General features: G+C 30.7%; 2 protein-coding genes and 1 pseudogene across 3 annotated transcripts; 1 reads left to right on the top strand and 2 right to left on the bottom strand.

Moving 5' to 3' along the window:
• Window positions 1-1,181: 1,181 nt before the first annotated feature.
• On the bottom strand, window positions 1,182-8,487 carry LOC109181050 (macrophage migration inhibitory factor homolog). 2 transcript variants are annotated; one of them, XR_002054157.1, is made up of 3 exons: window positions 8,243-8,487; window positions 1,280-1,563; window positions 1,182-1,207 (listed from the first exon to the last, which is right to left on the bottom strand). XR_002054157.1 is itself a non-coding variant. In XM_019330808.1 (2 exons), exons 1-2 carry the CDS (start codon window positions 8,351-8,353, stop codon window positions 1,336-1,338), a joined length of 339 nt encoding a protein of 112 aa, XP_019186353.1. In that variant the 5' UTR covers window positions 8,354-8,487; the 3' UTR covers window positions 1,273-1,335. The 2 variants fall into 2 exon arrangements, 1 of the variants encoding a protein (XP_019186353.1); XM_019330808.1 differs by lacking the exon at window positions 1,182-1,207 and having other exon boundaries at window positions 1,273-1,563.
• A 4,052-nt stretch (window positions 8,488-12,539) lies between these two features.
• On the bottom strand, window positions 12,540-13,616 carry LOC109181365 (macrophage migration inhibitory factor homolog). The gene is made up of 3 exons (XM_019331115.1): window positions 13,449-13,616; window positions 12,744-13,004; window positions 12,540-12,700 (listed from the first exon to the last, which is right to left on the bottom strand). The coding sequence occupies exons 1-2, from the start codon at window positions 13,557-13,559 to the stop codon at window positions 12,777-12,779; spliced, it is 339 nt and encodes a 112-aa protein (XP_019186660.1). The 5' UTR covers window positions 13,560-13,616; the 3' UTR covers window positions 12,540-12,700; window positions 12,744-12,776.
• A 4,577-nt stretch (window positions 13,617-18,193) lies between these two features.
• LOC109181168 lies at window positions 18,194-20,540 on the top strand (annotated as a pseudogene).
• The last annotated feature ends 1,166 nt before the right edge of the window (window positions 20,541-21,706 follow it).

Consider the following 21,706-nt stretch of genomic DNA (forward strand, 5'->3'; position numbering starts at 1 on the left):
TAATAACAAATTAATAATTTATGGCTATGCTCACGACAGCAATTGAAATAGTCAAAGCAATATGCTTTATGAAAAATCATTTACATAAACTACAATTAGAGTGCTCACTATTGAATTTTTTTTTTTAAAAAAAAGAGTGCTCACTATTGACTGTAAAAATTTCAATTGAAAAAATAAGTTCAGAGTTCTAATGGGCCTATAAGTTGACGGGTCGAATGGAGCAGCCCAGGAGGGTAGATCCAGTTGTTATGCAGTCAATAGTTATGCTGTGCAACCGAATGTACCATGCGCATGGTGCATACAGTTCAAAACGATATCGTTTTGATTAAAAACGCGCGTCCCACTTAAAAAAAAATCAGGTTCGACTCTCAGCAATAGCATAATTGTGGATATATAGTTATGAAATTGTGGTTATATAGTTATGAATTTATGGATATTTAGTTCATTCATTGTGGATATTTAGTTCAATCATATATTGTGGATATTTAGTTCATTCATTGTGGATTTTTACTTCATTCATTCATTCATTGTGAATTTTTACTTCATTCATTCATTGTGGATATATAGTTATGAAATTGTAGATATATAGTTATGAAATTGTGGTTATATAGTTATGAATTTCTGGATATATAAAAATGCTATTACCGGGAATCGAACCTGATTTCTTCTTTAAGTGGGACGCGCGTTTTTTTTAACCAAAACGGCGCCGTTTTGCAACCGTATGCACCTTGCAAGGTGCATTCGGTTGCACAGCATAATTTGCGTTATGCAGTGGAACATCGTCCACATATCACTGTGTGGATCATGATCGTCAAATAAAGTATAATAGAATTAAAACGATATTTTAGTGTTAAACTAGTATGTGTAGAAAATGAAACTAAAAAATAATACACATTATTGACAAATGAAACTGTAGTATAATTAAAACGATACTTTAGATTTTAGTATTGTTTATAATGAAACTAATGTGCGTGGAAAATGAAACTAAAATCTAGAGCCACAGAATAACATATATTGTCAAATGACCTGAAGTGCAATTAAATTAATATTTTAACATTACTATAATTAAACTAGTGTGTGTGAAAAATGAAAAAAAAAATAAAAATAGAGCTCAAGCAATAATGTATATTATAAAATGAAACTATAGTCGAATTAAAATGATATTTTAGTACATGCCTATATTATTTGTCAATGTTTAATATAATTACTATGCATATTTGGGTATAATTGTCAAGCAACATAAAATTTTCAAGATATAAATATTTGGGTAGCATAAGTCATCTTTATTATTTGGTAAATGTTGGATACATTTATGAGTCCTATTAAATTGTGATCTCAGATTTTGGAGAGCTTTTTAGCCAAAGTGGTATCAAAAACTTTGAGGAAAAACCTAGTCCTGGGAATGGAGAAATTGGCCTCCATAATTGAACCAATTGAAGAAATAAGCTGCTTCTTAACCTCTGAATTGATGCCTCCCATGGACACAACCTCAGCAAAAGCAGCTGCTTCCTTATTCCCTCCGAAATGTATGTTTGCTGATCCTTTCAGTACAATCATCACATACTGCATATGTACAGTGTAATTACATCACCTTTAATTTAATATTAATCAATTCAAAAGCATATATATATATATATATATATATATATATATATATATATATATATATATATATATATACACATATGACAAATGAAGTGTTATAATAATAATAATAATATTATTATTATTATTATTAGTAATATTAAACCAAGTAGTTAGTTAATTGGTTAAAAATAATGGGAGTAATTATAGGTGCAGTACATGGCCATGATGTTAGCTTTACATGGAGTATTAACTCCTTTATTTTAGCATTTGAATTATCTTATCTAGTATAAATGGATTTGTTATTCAAGCATTTCTAATCATCAATAAAATTATCTATTCCTCTCTCTCTCTCTTCTCAATATATATAAATATAATATATAGATATATTATATTTAATATATATTATAGATATATTATATTATATTTAATATATATTATATTTAATATATCCAACATTTGGTATCAGAGCCAGTCAACCTTTTAACCCCGAGGTATTTTTCATAGTGAATTATGGCCACAAATTTCAATATTGTATGGTTGGGTCCCAAATTGGATGGGAACCTCGATTACAATTATTGGCAAATTATGATGTCCACACATTTGCAAGCTCAAAATCTATGGAGCTTTGTTGATCCCGGTCTACCCGAAGGAGCTGATGCAGGCGCTATACGGCGAGATAAATTGGCGTTGGGTCAGATTCACCAAGGTGTTCATTATTTCATTTTTGAGCAATTAGCTCGTGCTCAAACAGCAAAACAAGCTTGGGACATCTTAAAGGTGTCACACAAAGGAGTCGATCGGGCGCAGAAGTCTAAGTTGCAGTCGTTGAGAAGGTTGTACGATAATTGTGAGATGACCGCTACAGAAACAGTAGATGCGTATTTCACTCGTCTTATTGATATGGTGAATAAGATGAGGCTATATGGAGATACGATTGAAGATGGTGCAGTGGTTGAAAAAGTTCTTCGAACTATGCCGATGAAGTATGACCATGTGGTGGCTTCAATAACTGAGTCACACAAAACCGAGCTCTTATCAATTGCAGAGCTGAAAGGTATGGTAGAAAGTCATATTGACAGGATTGCGTCAAAATCGGAACCACTAGCAGAAGAAGCTTTGAAGAGTCAAGTCACCCTTAATGTGACTGGCACTAATCAAAGAGGTGGAGGATCTGGTAGAGGTCGTGGAAGAGGAAGAGGAGGTTCTGGTGGAAGAGGTCGTGGTAACTTCAACCAAGGAGGAGGACGTGGTAACTCCAACCAAGGAAGAGGTGGAGGTAATACCAAACAAGGTAAATTTCCATTTCATTGCTACAATTGTGGCAAGTATGGGCACAAGATTGCAGATTGTTGGTATAATGAGGACAACAATCGTGGAAATCAAGCAAACATTGCTGAAAACACTGCTGAAAAGTCTGGTGAGAGTTCTGAAACTTTACTTTTATCCAGCGATAGTTTTTCTGCAGATAAGAACATATGGTTCTTGGATACTGGGTGTAGTAACCATATGTGTGGGAAGAAAGAATTGTTTTCTGAACTGGATGAATCAGTCCGGTCTGAAGTGACATTTGGCAATAAGTCAAAGGTGCCAATTTTGGGAAAAGGTAAAATCTCTATTCAATTGAAGGATGGTACTCACAATTTTATATCCGATGTGTTCTATGTTCCTGAACTACACCAAAATTTGTTGAGTATGGGTCAGTTGTCAGAAAAAGGATATAAGATACATATTGCTCAGGGGTGTTGTACCATTGCAGATGCTAAAGGAGTTTTGATTGCAAAGGTAAATATGTCCCAAAATCGACTATTTCTTTTGAAAATTAAGCATACTCTCCTTGCTTGCTTTAATTCTGAAGTTTGTGATGATAATTGGCTATGGCATATGCGGTTTGGGCATTTTCATTTTTCTGGGTTAAACTATCTTGCGAGAAAGGAACTTGTTTCTGATTTACCTGTTGTGAATGTCCCTAATCGTATTTGTGAGATTTGTGTGATTGGGAAGAAGCATAGAGATCCCTTTCCCGTGGGCAAGTCAAGGAGAGCCACAAAACAGTTGGAGATTGTTCACTCAGACCTGTGTTCGTTGGAGGTTCCCTCATATGGAGGTTGTAAGTACTTTATTACTTTCATTGATGATTTCAGTAGGAAAACATGGGTTTACTTTCTGAAGCAAAAGTCTGAAGCATGTGATGTTTTCAAACAATTTAAGGCTTTTGTTGAAAAGCAAAGTGGTTATGAAGTTAAAATCTTGAGAACTGATAGAGGTACAGAATATATTGCTTGTGATAATTTTCTGAAAGAAAAGGGTATTCAGCACCAAATGACAGCTAGATACACTCCACAACAAAACGGAGTGGCTGAGAGGAAGAATAGGTCAATCATGGATATGGTGAGGTGCATGTTGAAATCCAAGGATCTACCTAAACCTTTTTGGGCAGAAGTTGTTGCTTGTGCTGTCTATGTGTTGAATAGGTGTCCAACTAAGAGTGTCCGTGATAAGACGCCCGAAGAAGCTTGGAGTGGGAGAAAACCCTCTATCAAATATCTCAAGGTTTTTGGATGTTTGGCATATGCCCACGTGCCGGATCCATTGAGAAAGAAGTTGGATGATAAAGGTGAGAAATGAATATTCATTGGTTATAGTGACGCTTCAAAGGCTTATAAACTATACAATCCTGAAACTAAAAAGGTTGTTATAAGTCGTGATGTCACTTTTGATGAATATGGTGCCTGAGATTGGTTAGCTAAAGATGAAAGTTCAGTTGTTATTCCTGCTGTTGAAAATATTGTTGAAGAGCAACCGATTCCAGATAATGTCCAGTCTCCTTCACAGCCAGAATCGTCAGTTCGGCGATCTCAGCGCGAGCGCCACTTACCAGCTCGCTTGCAAGATTATGTTTTGGGTCATGATAATGACCTGTCTGATGAAGAGATTGTTCAATTTGCTCTCTTTGCAGATTGTGATCCTTTAACTTTTGAGGAGGCTGCTACAGAAACTCATTGGCTTAAGGCGATGGATGAGGAGATACGTGCCATTGAAAAGAATGGTACCTGGGAGTTAACAGATTTACCTCCTGGAAAGAAGCCGATTGGAGTAAAGTGGGTTTACAGAACGAAGTACAAATCAAATGGAGAAATTGACCGTTTTAAGGCACGGTTGGTAGCAAAGGGTTACAAGCAAAAACCAGGTATTGATTATTTTGAGGTTTTTGCTCCTCAAAATGATTGGAAATTGCATCAAATGGATGTCAAGTCTGCTTTTTTGAATGGTTTTCTTGAAGAAGAAATATATTTTGAACAACCTGCAGGATTTCTGAAGAAAGGGGAGGAAAATAAAGTGTACAGGTTGAGAAAAGCTTTGTATGGCTTAAAGCAAGCGCCTAGGGCGTGGTATGGTTGCATTGATTCATATTTTGTTGAAAGTGGTTTTATGAGATGTCCTCATGAACACACTTTGTATGTCAAATGCACGGATTCTGGTGATATTGTTCTAATCTGTCTGTATGTTGATGATCTGGTTTTTACTGGAAATAACTTGAAGTTAATCTCAGAATTCAAGGAGGCACTCATTAAGAGGTTTGAAATGACCGATATGGGCCTTATGTCTTACTTTCTTGGCCTTGAGGTTGTTCAGATGGATGGTGGAATCTTTATTTCACAAAAGAAGTATGCTGCTGATATTTTGAAAAAGTTCAAAATGGAAAACTCCAAACCAGCTTCAACTCCGGTAGCTGAAAAGTTAAAGGTGTCCAAAGATGAGTGTGGTAAGAATGTGAATGTTACGTCTTATAAAAGCTTAATTGGAAGTCTGAGGTATCTGGTGGCAACAAGGCCAGATATTTCTTTTGGAGTTAGGATACTTAGCAGATTCATGGAGGAACCAAAAGAATCACATTGGGCTGCAGCAAAGCGAATTCTAAGATATGTCAAAGGTACGAGTAATGATGAAATTTTTTACTCTACTAATGAAGTAGTGGAACTTGTTGGGTATACAGACAGTGATTGGGCTGGAGATATTGAGACCAGAAAAAGCACATCAGGATATGCCTTCTATCTTGGTTCAGCCATATTTTCTTGGTCTTCAAAGAAGCAGCAGATTGTAGCACTTTCAACCGCAGAAGCATAATATATTGCAGCAGCAAACTGTGCTACTCAAGCAGTTTGGTTGAGGAGAATTTTGGAGTTCTTACAACACAAGCAGGAAGCACCAACAACTATTTTTTGTGACAACAAGTCAGCAATTTCGTTGTCCAAGAATCCTGTCTTTCATGGTCGCAGTAAACACATTGATATCAAGTATCACAAAATCAGAGAACTGGTTGCTGAAAAACAAATCAACATTGAGTATTGTTCGAGTGAGTGTCAAGTTGCAGATATTTTTACGAAGCCGTTGAAGACAGAGACATTTCTTAAATTGAAGAAGGATATTGGGATGACCAATATATTCAACTTGGTTTAAAGGAGACAATGTTATAATAATAATAATAATAATAATAATAATAATAATAATAATAATAATAATAATAATAATAATAATAATAATAATAATAATATTATTATTATTATTATTATTATTATTATTATTATTATTATTATTATTATTATTAGTAATATTAAACCAAATAGTTAGTTAATTGGTTAAAAATAATGGGAGTAATTATAGGTGCAGTACATGGCCATGATGTTAGCTTTACATGGAGCATTAACTCCTTTATTTTAGCATTTGAATTATCTTATCTAGTATAAATAGATTTGTTATTCAAGCATTTCTAATCATCAATAAAATTATCTATTCCTCTCTCTCTCTTCTCAATATATATAAATATAATATATAGATATATTATATTTAATATATATTATAGATATATTATATTATATTTAATATATATTATATTAAATATATTATATTTAATATATCCAACATGAAGGGATAAATTAAAGAAGATAATCAAATATAAAGTTGGTCTCATCTTCACTAACCCTACTTTTGTGGAAAAATAAATAAAAAATAAAAGCCACAATCGAAGAGAAAAAAGGTACATAGGAATATGGTGGGAATTGACACAACGTTTGTTGACAACAATGCCAAGTGTACTGATTCAGTGCAAAAAGTAAGAGAATCAGACTATGATAACGTTTCAAAATAAATTATTACTTTAAATTTTTTATATTTTATATTTTATTAAACATAACTTATAACTTATTTATAACTTAAAATAATCTGTAAACTATAAAATAAAGTTTTACTATGTAACTGCTATCTAATCCATCACTAATGTTAATCTCATTGGCAAGTCAATACCCAATTAAATATTGCATTATAATTACCAATAAATTATATAATTTGCGTGAAGAAATTGTCCACTTTAAGACCAATAATTTAGCGCTGTGCATTATTGTTTAACAGGAATGCTATGTTCAGATTTCTACCCCACAGAAATTATAGTGCTTAGTACGTACGTAAGACAAGGACAAGAGGCTTAAAAATTACCTCTCAACTTCTCAAGAATGTTTGGTTTCAAGGAAAGGAATTTTAAAAACAAAAAATGGAAAAACAAGGATATACTGTCCCTTTTACATATTTAGAATTGAAAAAATTGTATTTTTCGTCTCTAAATTATAAAGTAATTATAGAATTCATTTCTAATTGTTGGTGATACTCACTTTTCATCTCTAAGCTATAATTAATGTTGCAAATTCTGTCCATTTATTAACAAAACATTAGAGAACGAAATTTGCAACGTTAGTATATCTTAGGGATGAAAAATGAGCAGAACTTGTTATTAAAATGATAAAATTTACAACATCAATTATAACTTATTAAAAAAAAAATGAGCATGACTAACAAATAGAGACAATTTCTTTGTAATTTAGTTTAGCATTTACAAACTCACAAAAGACTCAGACAAAAAAAAAAAAAAAAAAAAAAAACTTCATCATTGGTCATATGTTTTAAGTGCATAACTTTTTTTTAAAAATTATTTTTTAATCTTTCGGGTGAAAATTAAATCTGGTTACAAAATCTTATGAAATTTCTATCAAATTTCTTGCCAAAATGACCATACAATATAGAAGTGGTTGAATTATTAGGAAAGAAGCCATTACATTATGATCAAATCAAATAAAACCAAAGGAAAATAACTTTTTTGTTTTTGGATCCATGGAAGGAAAAATAAAGGCATATTTGAGCATCTTTTATAGGCCGCCATTAACGATAGAATAAATTGATTCCTTCAAGTAGCTACGAATCAAATGGATATTGCCATCCTTTCAAGATAAGGCACATCACTTTCCTTCGGGGTGGGGTACCACCCCTCCCTTCATCCCCAAAATTTCCATCAATTTCAGAAACCCCCCCCAAAAAAAAATCTGCAGAACCATCGTTTTGACTTTGGAATCATATTACTGGACCAAAATTTTGAAGATTATAGATATAATCTGGACTATTTCTGGATGAGATGAAGTTGACTTTAAGGTCAAATTAAATGCCCTATTCTCCATGCAACTTGAATTTACTCCAAAAAAGAAACAGAGAAAAAACTAATTAAACGCACCAAACAATTCCAAAATATGAATTGAATTATTACGCAGGGCGAGGTTTGGGATATAATTAATCAGAAACTAACGTATATAAAGATAGAGGATCGGAAGAGTACCTTTTCGGGTTTTCCGATGATGTTGGCGACGGCGGTGGTGGCTTCTTTGAAGAATGAGTCGACGTCCACTCCATCCAGGTTGACGTTAGTAGATATATCTAGGCAAGGCATTTCTTCTTCTTCTTCTTTTTTAATAATGTTTTTTTTAACCTATGATAGATCGAGGGGAAGAGAACTGGGTAGAGAAGGGTTGAGACTTGAGAATGCAACTTTGCTTAATTTGTTAAAGCTGTGACAAGACAGGTCCTTTGCATTTATAGTTGAAGCTGTTACCATGATTTATGTATTTTCATATGCTCAATTGGATAAGAGCCTACGGAAACTTTAGGATTGGGAATTCAACTATTTAAAACATAATAATTTATTTTTTTTAATGTTATTGACTTTATTACATTATAGTAACTGTTTAAACATATTTTATCAACTTATTGAAGCACAAAGAGTTAACAACGCCTCAATCTCATGACCTCTCATAGTCTCATATATAGGAGAGGTCACTACATGCCATTTTAGCTCAAAAACTCTTTACTAGAGAAGCTCTAAGAACCAAACAAACTTTTGAATTGTAAAATGAAACGATATAACTAGTCAATTTTCAAAACAAAAAATACTTTGTCCTCTCAAAAATTTATTCCCTACTTTTACTCCCACTTCTGTTTAAATTTAATTGAAGGAAAAAGAATATATAAACATTGTGATCCCTTATTAAATTGAACAATCAAAGCATGTTAAATTATAAAGAATAAAAAATATAAATAAAAATTGAGAGTACATGTGGAATTATTCTTTTTTAAAGGTACCATTAAGGCATTAATGTATTAATTATTCTTACATGTAATCTTCCGGACTTCCTGGTATTACGTACATCAATTACGTGAAAGCAAAGTTATATTTAATTTAAAATTTTAAAAGTTTTCTAATTAATCATGGTAAAAGTATATATTCCAAAGAACTTGTGTTTGAACGTAATAAGTATCACCCTTCAAATGAGAGGTTTCAAGTTCGAATTTTAGTGTAGAGACATTAAATAGATACGTTAATACCATTCAAAAAAAAAAAAAGTTTTCTAATAGGATGCCTCACGTGTACACCTTTTGTTACGCAAATTATGCCGTGCAACTATGTGCACTATGCATGGTGCACACGGTTGCAAAAATGACATCGTTTTGATTAAAACGACGCGTCTGATTTTTTAAAAAAATATTTTCGATTGTTGTTAACAGCGTTATGCTGTGCTATATATTTAGAATTAATGAACTATATATCCAAAATTAGTGAACCATATATCCTCACATGTTACTGATACTCTATTTTGGCTTATGGCAGTTCGCTGCATCTGTGTATTCATAATGAATGAACTATATATTCAGAATTAATGAAATATAAATTCAAAATTAGTGAACTATATATCCAGAATTAATTAATTATATATCCAAAATTAGTGAACTATGTACCCAGAATTAATGAACTATATATCAAGAATTGGTGAACTATATATTCAGAATAAGTGAATTATATATCCACACTGAAAATGGTGAAAGTCCCGTCGATTGGAGTTTAAAAAAAAAAATTAATTGGTGGAGTTAAACGGTGTCACTAATAGCGCCGTTACTCCACTATAGTGAAACGGCGTCATTCGCAACCGTGTGCACCATGTGCATCATGCATGGTGCACACGGTTGCACAGCATAATGATTGCCTTTTGTTATGATCACCCTGGGCCTAATGGTAAAAGGCCCAACATGCTAGCCCAAGTTCCTCTTTGTAAACCATGGCAAACCAATCAAATTATACCATGTCAAATTTTCAAGCATGAATAAAAGATGTATTTTTAATATACTAAAGGCACATTATTTATGCAATGGATGTATATTTTTTAATAGAATATAAAATAATATATTTTTAATATTCAATACATAAATAATGTACATTTGGTATATTAAAAATGTACATTTTATTCATGGTCTATGGAATAATTATTGTTATACCACGTTCTAGGGTCTACCTTGTATTGTGAACTCTAGTCCAAAATGATATTCAAATGACATGTTTACAGTTAATAGATTATATGTCTGTAGTTAATATGCCTTCAATTTATTTACAGATACATAATTTATTAATTGAAAACACATAATATATTAACTACAGACACATAATTTTTGGACAAGGGTCATTATGTGAACCCTAGTCTATGGTATATCAATTAGGCAAACCATCATGTCATTAGGTCCACCTTATATTGTAGATTTTGATTCAAAATAATATTCGAGTTATGTAACTACAGCTAACATATTATGTACCTATAAATAAATTAAAAATAGAAAATATGTTGTATATAATTTATTAACTGTAAATACATAATTTAAATGTTATTTTAAACTAAAATAAATCACAATTAAAAATGTTAGGGAACAGAACTTTTGATAAACTACTCATTCAGTCATTCGTGTTCGGTAAAACCTTTCTCCATCCTTGCAATTGGAGGCGACCGCAAGATGATTTATCATTTTCCACTTCATTATCTTTTTCAAAAATATTTATATGATGGTGTGTTTTCCAATGCTTGCTAAATTAGCCTGCAATGCTAAATGCATAGTTCTTTGTCATTTTGTTGACTTTTTTATTATTATAAATTTTTACTTTTTCTTTTTTAATAATAAATTTAATATTATTATCATATTATATTTTAAGAGTAAATTGAATCTATAAGGATATATAGAAAATAATATTGATTTAAAAATATAATGATATTACAATATGATCCATTTTTTAAAGTGAAAAAGAACAAAGACGATAAATATAATCTAAAAATGCCACATAAGAAAAAAAATAAAGTAGTCATTTAATCAATTTTATAAAGACTAAGATGAGTTTAATTGTAATTTTCTTTCAAATTTGAGTGTTTTTTTTTTTTTAAACTTGGAATTTATTTACATCTTTAAAAATGCATGTTTGATAGTTTATTTGACCTGTATATATCCTTAATTTTCTAATTCTTTCTTTCTCGATGTCTTCCAACGTGGGCTGGTCTTGTTTCAAACTTCAAATTATGAAGTCAGGTTAAGAACATGATTTAACAATCATTATACCCTACACCACAGTGCGCGTAGCACTGTGCGCCTCCCAAAACAACGTCGTTTTGGGAGGCGCGGTAGGAAGTTGTTGTAATTATGTATATTTGTTCATACGATTATGTATATTTGTTCATACAGTTATGTACATTTTTTATACAATTATGTACATTCTTTTTATACAATTATATACATCCGAATCAGAAAATTTTTGTATATTATGTTAAGAGTTGATATATATTATGTTAAAAGTTTATGTTTATTATGTATTATGTTAGATTATGTGTATTATCTTTTAAAAAAGAATATGTATATTTTGTTATATAATTATGTACATTCATATATACAATTATGTGTATTCTAGTATAACATTATGTACATTTTTGAACATGGGTTTTTTTTTAAAGAAAAATTAACTGCCATACACTGGGGCGGGAAATTTCAGAAAAAAAAAAAAAAAAGAAGAATTTAAAACGACGTCGTTTTGCATCTGGACGCACAATGCAACGCGTGCCATGGTGTAGGTTATAAATTGCCTTGATTTAATGCAACATTTCGACTGGGCCGTGGTCCAATGTTATTGGCAGCCGTATGACATTTTTTTAAAGTAATATTTTACACTTTTTTTAATAGAATGAATTTTATTGAACATAACATATTTTAATTAATTACTTTTCAAATTAAGAATTCTATTGAAAACATGTCATGTTTTTTTCTATACGCACTAATATCTATATCCGCATTCTATGAAATGAAACTAATACAGTCGAGTTTTTATGAAATGATTGACTTATTTTGTTAGCATGTATTGATTAAAGTGGGTGATATTTACAAATGATAGCCAAGTCAAGAACTATTATTTATGACATAATTGTTGTGTATGTCTCATATGTTATTAGGAGATAGTAGATGCTAGAGCATAGCGAGTGGAAAAAATAAAGCGATATCAAGTTATCAACTGTCTATGTAGTTTGAACCCGTAACCGATCCGAGTTCAACTGGCCTTTACTCCTGTGAATGTAGGCTTTCAGTTGAACCACGTAAACTATTCTTCTTCTTCTTTGTTTTCGTTTTCTTCTCAACAATAACAATCCACATATACTAGGTTTATCCCATTTTTAGTGTAGTTTTAATATGTTTATCCAATTGTATGTTTTACAAACAATATAAAGTGAGTGAAGATGAAAAATCAAACAAAGAAGTCATAGAAGATCAACCCATATTTATGCTAGCTAGCTAGTAAATACAAACAAGATGGTTAATTTAGCATAAGAGCCATTATTCTTACACAATTACACTAGGTTTTCTTCAAACCGGCCTTAACATATATAGGTAACATATATGAGTTGCCTTACTCATGAACAGTACATAGTAACTGGCAAATCAAATCAAATCAGGTTTTTTTTTTTTTTTTTTTTGAAAATAATCAAATCAGGTAATTACCAACAAATTAAATTGTCTCATCACATTCTGGACAATCTTGTAGCCAAACTGTTATCATAAACTTTGAGGAAAAACCGAGCCCTGGGAATGGAGAAATGGTTGTCCAAAATTGAACTAATTGAAGAAATTAGGTCACTCTTAACCTCTGAATTCATGCTTCCTATGGATAAAACCTCACCTAAAGCAGCTGGTTCCTTGTTCCCCCTCAGTGTTATGGTTGCTGATCCTTTTAGTACAACCATCACCGACTGTCATGTGTAAAAACAATTTACTCAACTTATATCACAATTAATCAATCGATTCAAAAGCGTATAAGATACTGAGAGAATAAATGAGATCTGATTTAAAGTTGGCTTTTACTAACTTTACTTTTAGAAAGAAAAACAATCTCACAATCAAAGTGAAATAAGAGGTTATTGAAAGTAAAACGATCATTGTTAATGAAAAAGATGAATATATATAGGTGAAGAATGAATAAGAATTCACATAAACGTGCTAGAAACATATTTCTTTCTAAGAATTACATTTTAAACTTTTTTTCATACAAAACATGACAGAAACACATAAACACTTCTCACCGAGAATTTTTGTACATCACAAATAGTGAGGTTTAATTTGGAAATTATTCAGATACTTATATATAAAGATAGAGGGATCGGAGTTGGGGTGGGGGAGGAGGAAGATAAGGGTACCTTTTCAGGCTTTCCGGTGATGTTGGCAACGGCGGTGGTGGCTTCTCTGAAGAATGAATCAACATCCACTCCCTCAAGGTTGACATTAGTAGATATATCTAGGCAAGGCATTTTTTTTTCCTTAAACTATATTTTGTAGCTTATTATGGGAGAGACAAGAATGTTCAGAATGCTACTTTCATGGAGTTTCCTAAATAGGTCCTTTCTATTTATAGTAGCGACTATCAGGCTATGCTTATTTTTAGCATATTCCTACAAATCTAATAAGAGTATAGATGAACAAAGTGTAATTGTTTGTTGAAATGAATGGTTCATTTTATTTTGATTTTAATTTTTTAATGATTTTCTTATTACCCACTATTATATTATTTTCTTCCCTTAAATAACTGAACATTTTCTTAGTATAAACTTTAGTAACGAAATATATTCCATTAACTATTTATTATTCTTAACATACTCATTAATTTCTATAAGAAAGTTCTTAAGTTCGAACATCATCCCAATCAGAGTTGACATAATTGTTAAACATATGATATGCATATGATAAAATGTATTAAAAAATACAATATAAAATTTAACATAAACTTTGGTCAAATAATTAGCCCGACTAAATAGATAGCATTCAATGATTATAAATCAAGAACCTTGAAATCATTTTCTTGCTTTTTTTTTTAAAAAAAAAAAAAAAAACAAATTTAAGTTAATTTTTTTTTTAAAATCAAAGTTGAGCATCAAAGATTATAAATCGGAAACTTTGAAAATCATTTTCTTTGCATTTAAAAAAAAATTAGATCAAGTTTTTTTTTTCTTTTTCTTTTCGTTTAATTAATTTTTTTTTTTTAATTTAGAACAAGACTCAATATTTCAATTATGCTTTTGCATTATTGGAATGATTTAGATCATTATGGTATTAATATTTTTTGTATGTATTTCTACAATGGTACAATTGTGCATTACTTTACAAATATTGTACTATTATTTTTTTATTGGACAAAATTGTTCTTACATCATTGTCAGACCTGGGCGACCTAAATACAAAGTTGTTGATCATAAATACAACTACACTGGACTCTAAAACAGTAGGATCATTTTCCAAAGAATTGACAATGTTGACATCCCATTGGTTCCTCCATGGTCGGCGATAGACAAGGACGACCGCCATCAATGTAGCCTAACAAACCTTGGCCGCGGAAAAAGGGGATGATCTGGGTTCTCCAAAACAAATAATTACGATTGGTTAATTTTATTGAAACGAAATGGTGAGCGGAGTTTAGAGAACCGGGGTTGGTGTTTAGGGAGGAGACGGTGGTTGCCGTCGGTGTTCTCTCCCGATGAATTGCTAAACATTCTCGGTTGAGGCAATGAGAGAAAAAGGGATAAGCCTGGCTAACTGATACCAGGTGAGATTGGGAAAGTGTCGATTAATTCAATAACTGAAAACCTGATACAATAATACTAGCAATAGAATTCCCTGTACAATAGGCTATAGAATAGCTCAACTAATCTAAGTCATACAAGTATATTAAATATTTAATTACACTAATAGTTGACATCCCATTGGTTCCAATTGAACAAGTTTATACATCATTCTTAAAATTTTATTAATTTATGAAAACTGCTAAAGAAATTTGTAAGTTAATTATTACTATATCATTATAACAATATCTATTATAACCATATATTTCGAATTATTTATTATCATCCTCTATTGACAGCAATTGTAGCAATTGTCATTGGCAAACTCCCAAAACAAATTGTCTCAACAACGAATAATATAAATAAATAAAAAATCAAAGACTTCATTGTTGTGGATGAAAAGTAAATACTTCACTTTATTACTCTTATTAAATTAAATAAATAAATTAGTAGCTACAACAAAAAATAATACATATGCATTTAATAACCAGGACTATGTGGTCTAATGGTACCTGGGTTGGACTTCCATTTGGAAGGTTGTAAGTTCGAGCCTCAATGGAGGTGTTATTAGCTCGTTGTGTTTCAGTAGGTTGAGAAAGTATATGAACAGATACTACAATGTAATAGAGCTAGTAGCATTCAAAAAAAAAAAAAAGATGTCTATAGTGCATTTATTCTTAAAAAAAATATATTCATTATAAAAAAAAAATTAAAAAGATATATAATTCCATTAGTTATATTATCTTTATTTTCTACAATTCAAAGATTCCTTACCTTCAAATTCATTAATTAATTATATTCACTACATTGTCCATGGTCTTATTTTTACACTATTTTGTAATTAAATACCAAGTTATAATAAAAAAAATATGTTATATATATTTATTTACCAAGTATTTTATACAAATATAATAAATATTAATATGTTGTTGAATACTTTCACATGATAATATACGACACACATCTCACAACACATGAAACATGTAGGAGAAAAAACTATCACAGCCAAATATCAACCGGCGCTTGCAAGATAAAGAGTTCGTAGTACAACTAAAATTAAATCATATACACAGCAAGACAAATCTAAGACTTCCTACACCATAATCTCATTGTATGACACTACCCTCTATGCTACCACCAGTAACTCAATTGCACATGACACACTACCAATATAAAAAGAAGATGACAAGTACTGAACATGAAGACAATGACAATGTTATCCAAAAGAGAATTAAGAAGACTTAGAGATATTTAAGCCAAAAATAGTATTTATTTAGACTATCATTTTTAGATTAGCGTTATTACAAAGTTGCAAACATTTATTTTAGTGACAATTATAGTCAATCTCTCATATATTATCTTGCATTTGTATACTTTGAATTACTTATTTAAATAAACAAATTCAACATTCAATTACCTATGCATAAACATTTCTTATATAATCTTGCATTGATATAAAAGTACTTATTTAAAAATAATCATTGAACATTATTTCATTCCCGCAATGCGCATGAAAAACTTGTAATAATCCATAATAAAAACGTGGAAACTTAAGGATTCTTACTTGCCACAGTTTTTTCCTTTACTCTTTTTCTTTTTCTAAAAAAAAAAACATCATCAATTAACTTTACTTTTTATTGGATTTTGGTTTTGTGATTCTTTCTTTCTTTTTTCTCGACTTTTCCGAACATAACACATACATATGCTGGTCCTTTTTTATTCAAACGTCCTCCTCAGCTTGTTTCATTTTGCATGTCTGGTTTACTATTCTATGGCCTTGGCTCAGCTTTTGTGGTGTTATTATTATTTTTTTTTTACTTTTTCTTTTCTGACATTATTTTTGCCATTGCATGCTAAATCTTTCCCAATTATTTCTTTCTCACATCAACTATTATTTTTGCTTGAGAAATTTAATGTAAAAAATAACTCCACATTCTCTTCTAATGTGGATGCTTTTAGTACATTGTCAACAATATTTTGACCCGGCTACTATCCCAATATTATTAGTCATGTATTTCGAGTCGTAGATTGATTTTATCATATGATTTAAATAATAGTACACATATTCCCAACAAAATTACTTTGGCAAAATCTCCTATGATATCATCTCACAAATCTTCATCCGTGTGACGTGTCGAAGTTTTTTTTTTTTTTTTTCTATAAGTATTATATTATACTTTCCATCATAATTATTACAATTTGCTTTATAAGTAACTCTTAACTCCTAATATTTTATTTTGATTTAAAAGTATTACATTTTGCATAAAAAATATTACATTTGTCCTCATAAGCACTACGTAGTACATTTTTTCTCATAAGCAATAATCAATCAATTTATCCCTGATTGATATTATATTTTCTCATAAGTAACTGTTCAACTCCCAAATATTATATTTTGATTTAAAAGTATTATATTTTTATCAAAAGTATTACATTTTTTTTTATCATAAGTATCAATCAAACTTTCAAAAAAAAAAAAAAAAAAAAGTATCAATCAATCAATTTGTTCCTGATTAGTATTACACTTTTTTTCATAAGTAATTGTTTAACTCTAAAATATTACATTTTAATTTCAAAGTATCATATTTTTCAACAAAAGTATTACGATTTTTCTTATAAGTAACAACCAATTTATTCCAAATTAGTGTTATATTTTCTAATATAAGTATTATATTTTCATCTTGATCCGATCCATATGGTAAATAAGAATCCGTGAGACCATCTCATCCTTCTCTATTTAGTTGTATACTTGTATGAGTTGTATCACACTTTTAATGTCCTCAATAATTTTACGTTTTACTCACTTTATAGCATAATAAAGTGGCTTAACACTAAGCATAATTTAATTACAATTATTATTATGAGAACTTGAGAAGTGTGAATTGACGTAACAAAAAAAAAAAAAAAAAAAAAAAAAAAAAAAAAAAAAAAAAGGAAGGAGGTGGTATTGTATTATGTATATCTCATGGGTCTCATGCTTTTGTCTGTTAGTCTATAATTTATTAGTCAAATCAATTATAATTTATTTTTAATTAGTTTTTACAATAATTTTAATTTTAAAATTTATATTTAATAGTACTCTTAATAATATAAACTTTATATACTAACACTTAACTAAATACACAAAAAATTAAATTGTAAATAATTTGAGTTAAGTATCATCAATCAATTCCTATACATAAAATAAAATGAGACCAGAAGAAATATATTAAAATTTGAGGTGTATATAAAAAATAATAATAATACTCGGACAAAAATTATTGGCAGTGCACATCCTAACTTTATAACTTTGACTGACTTACCCATACATCTTTTATAAAGCATGAGAAATGGATGTTAAAGCATCCTTAAGATTGGGCATGACAAGGAGTTACAGAACGACAAAGCCATCCATGACATCGCATGTGGATGTCGTTGAGCTTATTCATAATAAGTATATTGGGACTATGATCCACATTGTAAGGTAGATCACTGGTATAAAGTACATTTGTAATATATTGAAAACAGTGATGGATTCAAAAAATTACATGAGTGGGGCGAAGATTAAATGACGTTACAAATGTCAATGCCAAAATATCAAACAGTCATAATAGGATTAAAATACGAAATACATTATAAATTACAATAGAATATTTTTGATAGATTACATAATAATTAGGGTTGGAGCCAAAAATATACCTGAGTGGAGTGAAAATGTGAAAATATTTATGACAAAATATGAAACATAATTAATTAGATAAAATAATTTGAATAACACTATATTCATAAATACTTTTTAATTTTAATTTCTTTTAGTTAAATCGATTTTTCTAAATTAATTCGAATAAAATAAAGTATAATATAAACTTATATACTACATTGATTAAATGATTCAAAAAAATAGATTAAAAGAGAATTTAATTTTTTAATTAAATGATTCATAAAAAGTAGACTAAAAAAATATTTAATTTATCTTGTGTGAAGAAATGAAAGAGATAAAATAAATGAGAGAAGATAAGAAAAAATATTGTTAATGAGTTTGAACTTGTGAAATAAGCTTTTTAACATTGAATTTAGAGCTCAACCAACTAAACTACTCAAACAATTAGCAATATTAATATAAATATAGATTTTATGTAATATTTAATACTATATATGTACATTTTTTTGGTACATATATATATATATATAAGTACATATATATATATATATATATATATATATATATATATATATATATATATATATATATATATATATATATATATATATATATAGGGGTGGGGAGGGGGGAGGGGGGTAGCGACTCCCACTGCCCCATAGTGCCTCCACCCCTGATTGAAGATTCAATTTCAGTATACTAATTTTTTTTTTTTTTTTTGAGGAAATTTCAATTTTAGTCCTATGACTATAAGAGTCTTGTTAATTTCAGTCATTGACTTTCAAAAGTATTAATTTAGTACCTTGACTATACAATTTTTATCAATTTTAGTCACTACGATCAAATTATGGTCAAATTTCACCGAAAAAAAAAACGTAATTAATCAATTAGTGCTTAATCTGAAGGGCAAATTCGTCTTTTTAAGTGTGGTCTGAATAGTTTAATCTAAGGCGGCACTTGTTTCTGGAATTTCTTCAATTTCTGGTCAGAATTATCACGTTGTTTCCATCAACCGTCGTTAACAACTCCCATCTTCGAACGGTTCTTTCCCGATAACACAACGTACCCAGTTTATCTCCCTCTGATAAACGAGAATGAAAGATCACTGCTGGAAGGTTTCACGCCGCCAGTGCCATTCCTAGAAAGGGTTTTCTATTTTTTTTTTTAATTTTTTGCAAATCATCATTTACATCATTCCTCGAGAACTTTGTAAATACAGATTTACAAGCAAAGATAACCACAGATAACCGAAACGGACAACCAATCATGCAGACTTAAAGTAACACCAAACGCCATAGCAGAAGGACCATAACAGATCTAACATCTAACAGATCCAGGGGCAAAACATCAATCACGCAACACAAATGCTAGATTAGCTCCTCCAACTTCCATCATCGCCCCCCCCCCCCCCCCCCCTAGAGTAGCGGTCACCTCCGCTGTAGCCATGCCGCCATAACCACCATCCCTGCGGCCATAGCCGCCACCGCCTCCTAACTACCGTCCCTGAGATCGTAGCCACCAGAAAGGGTTTTCCATTTAAGCAAAGAAAATGTTGCTAAGCTCAAAGCAAAAGCCAACTCTGAAATGGGAACAACAACGACTACTCCATTATTAATACCTCTTCCCTACAGTCGTATATGGCTCATCTTTGGCGGGCTGTCACTCGCGCTCGCCATCCTGACAGTAATGAAGATGTTAATCTCTTTATCATTATCGGAGCTCGAGCGAGAATGCCTCTACCAGAAAGCTATTGGGGAAACGTTGCTTACTTTAGGAGAATAACGGCTAAAGCAGGGAAGATTTTAGGGAAGGGACCGGGTTGGGTAGCGTGGCAGATAAAGGAGGAAGTTCAAAAGCAGACCCGTGAAGAAGTAATGAATGAGTATATGCGATGGGTAAAATCTCCGGTGGAACTTGTTGGGAAAAAGAACTTTCCGGCTAATATTGTAGCCATCAGCAGCTTTCAGCGGTTCAACCTATGCGGCTCCGAATTCGGGTGGGGAAAAGCGGTGGCAGTGAGGAGTGACAACATTTAAAAAGACCAATTTGCCCCTCACATTAAACATTAATTGTTTAATTAAGTTTTTCGTCGAGATTAGACCAGAAATTTAGTCAAGAGTGATCAAAATTGATAAAAATTGCATTGTTAAGGTACTAAATTGACATTTTTAAAAGTCAATGACTGAAATTAACAAGACCCTTATAGTCGTATGACCAAAACTGAAATTTCCTCCTTTTTTTTGAAAGTTAATTTTTAACTATATTTGTATGTTGCTTAAAAATGAACGTTCGATATACTAAAAATGAACATTTATCTGTGCTCCATTATCCAATGTGAACTATGATCTACAATATAATTTTCCCCGCTCATGTTCTTGAGACTGGTGAAGGGGTAGGTATATAACATATGACAAATTTGATAGGTGTTTAATTGATGACAATTACTCCGTAAGTAAATACAATAGTCCCTAAATGGCATATTTAGTAATTTAGTTTATTCAACACCCAAAATTTTCACCTATTGACATGACACACTTTCTTTGGATGATTTAGTATTTGATAATAAATTATTGGAGTAAACAAATTCATGATACCCAAAGGTTATAGGTCATGTCAAAAGAAGAAAATTTTAGAGGGAACACAACATTTTTCTAGTTTATTATTACTGATTGTTTTCTCAATAAAAATATATGCTTTAGTTATGATATTAATTTATTGTCAAATTAAAATTATCTTTTAAGCATATCTATAGATAATAAGAAGGGAAAATTATAAATAGGCTATTGAACTATTTGGAAGATAACAATTAAGTCATCGAACTCGAATAAGCTCCGAATTCATTCATGAACCTGAAAAAGAAGTGCAATTAGCATTTTTAGCAGGTTAACAACAAGTTTTGGTTACCATGTGTATATTTTATTTTATATCTTATTATTTTTTATTATCTTACTAAGCATTTGACCCTCTTTCATGTCATGTTTTTCTGATTTTGTTTCCTGACGTATTGGGGTATTTAAAAATAATTTATTTTAATAATTTCAAATAAAATAATTATTTTTAAAATAAATAAAATAATTATTTTGAAATTTAAAAAAATGGTGAAATACGAGGCGTTGCCGGAGTATTTGCTGGACAATGAATTTATCCGAGACTATTACCGCTGCGAGTGCCTCTCAAGCATATTGTTCTCAGTGTATTCTCC

Source organism: Ipomoea nil, unplaced genomic scaffold, assembly GCF_001879475.1.
Source record: "Ipomoea nil cultivar Tokyo-kokei standard unplaced genomic scaffold, Asagao_1.1 scaffold1043, whole genome shotgun sequence".
NCBI classification, from domain to species: domain Eukaryota; kingdom Viridiplantae; phylum Streptophyta; class Magnoliopsida; order Solanales; family Convolvulaceae; genus Ipomoea; species Ipomoea nil.

Coding starts and splice junctions, on each gene's coding strand:
- LOC109181365 (XM_019331115.1), bottom strand. CDS start 13,559: ATGCCTTGCCTAGATATATCTACTAATGTCAACCTTGAGGGAGTGGAT. Junction 13,005..13,448: donor TCACCGGAAAGCCTGAAAAG/GTACCCTTATCT, acceptor TACACATGACAG/TCGGTGATGGTTGTACTAAA.
- LOC109181050 (XM_019330808.1), bottom strand. CDS start 8,353: ATGCCTTGCCTAGATATATCTACTAACGTCAACCTGGATGGAGTGGAC. Junction 1,564..8,242: donor TCATCGGAAAACCCGAAAAG/GTACTCTTCCGA, acceptor GTACATATGCAG/TATGTGATGATTGTACTGAA.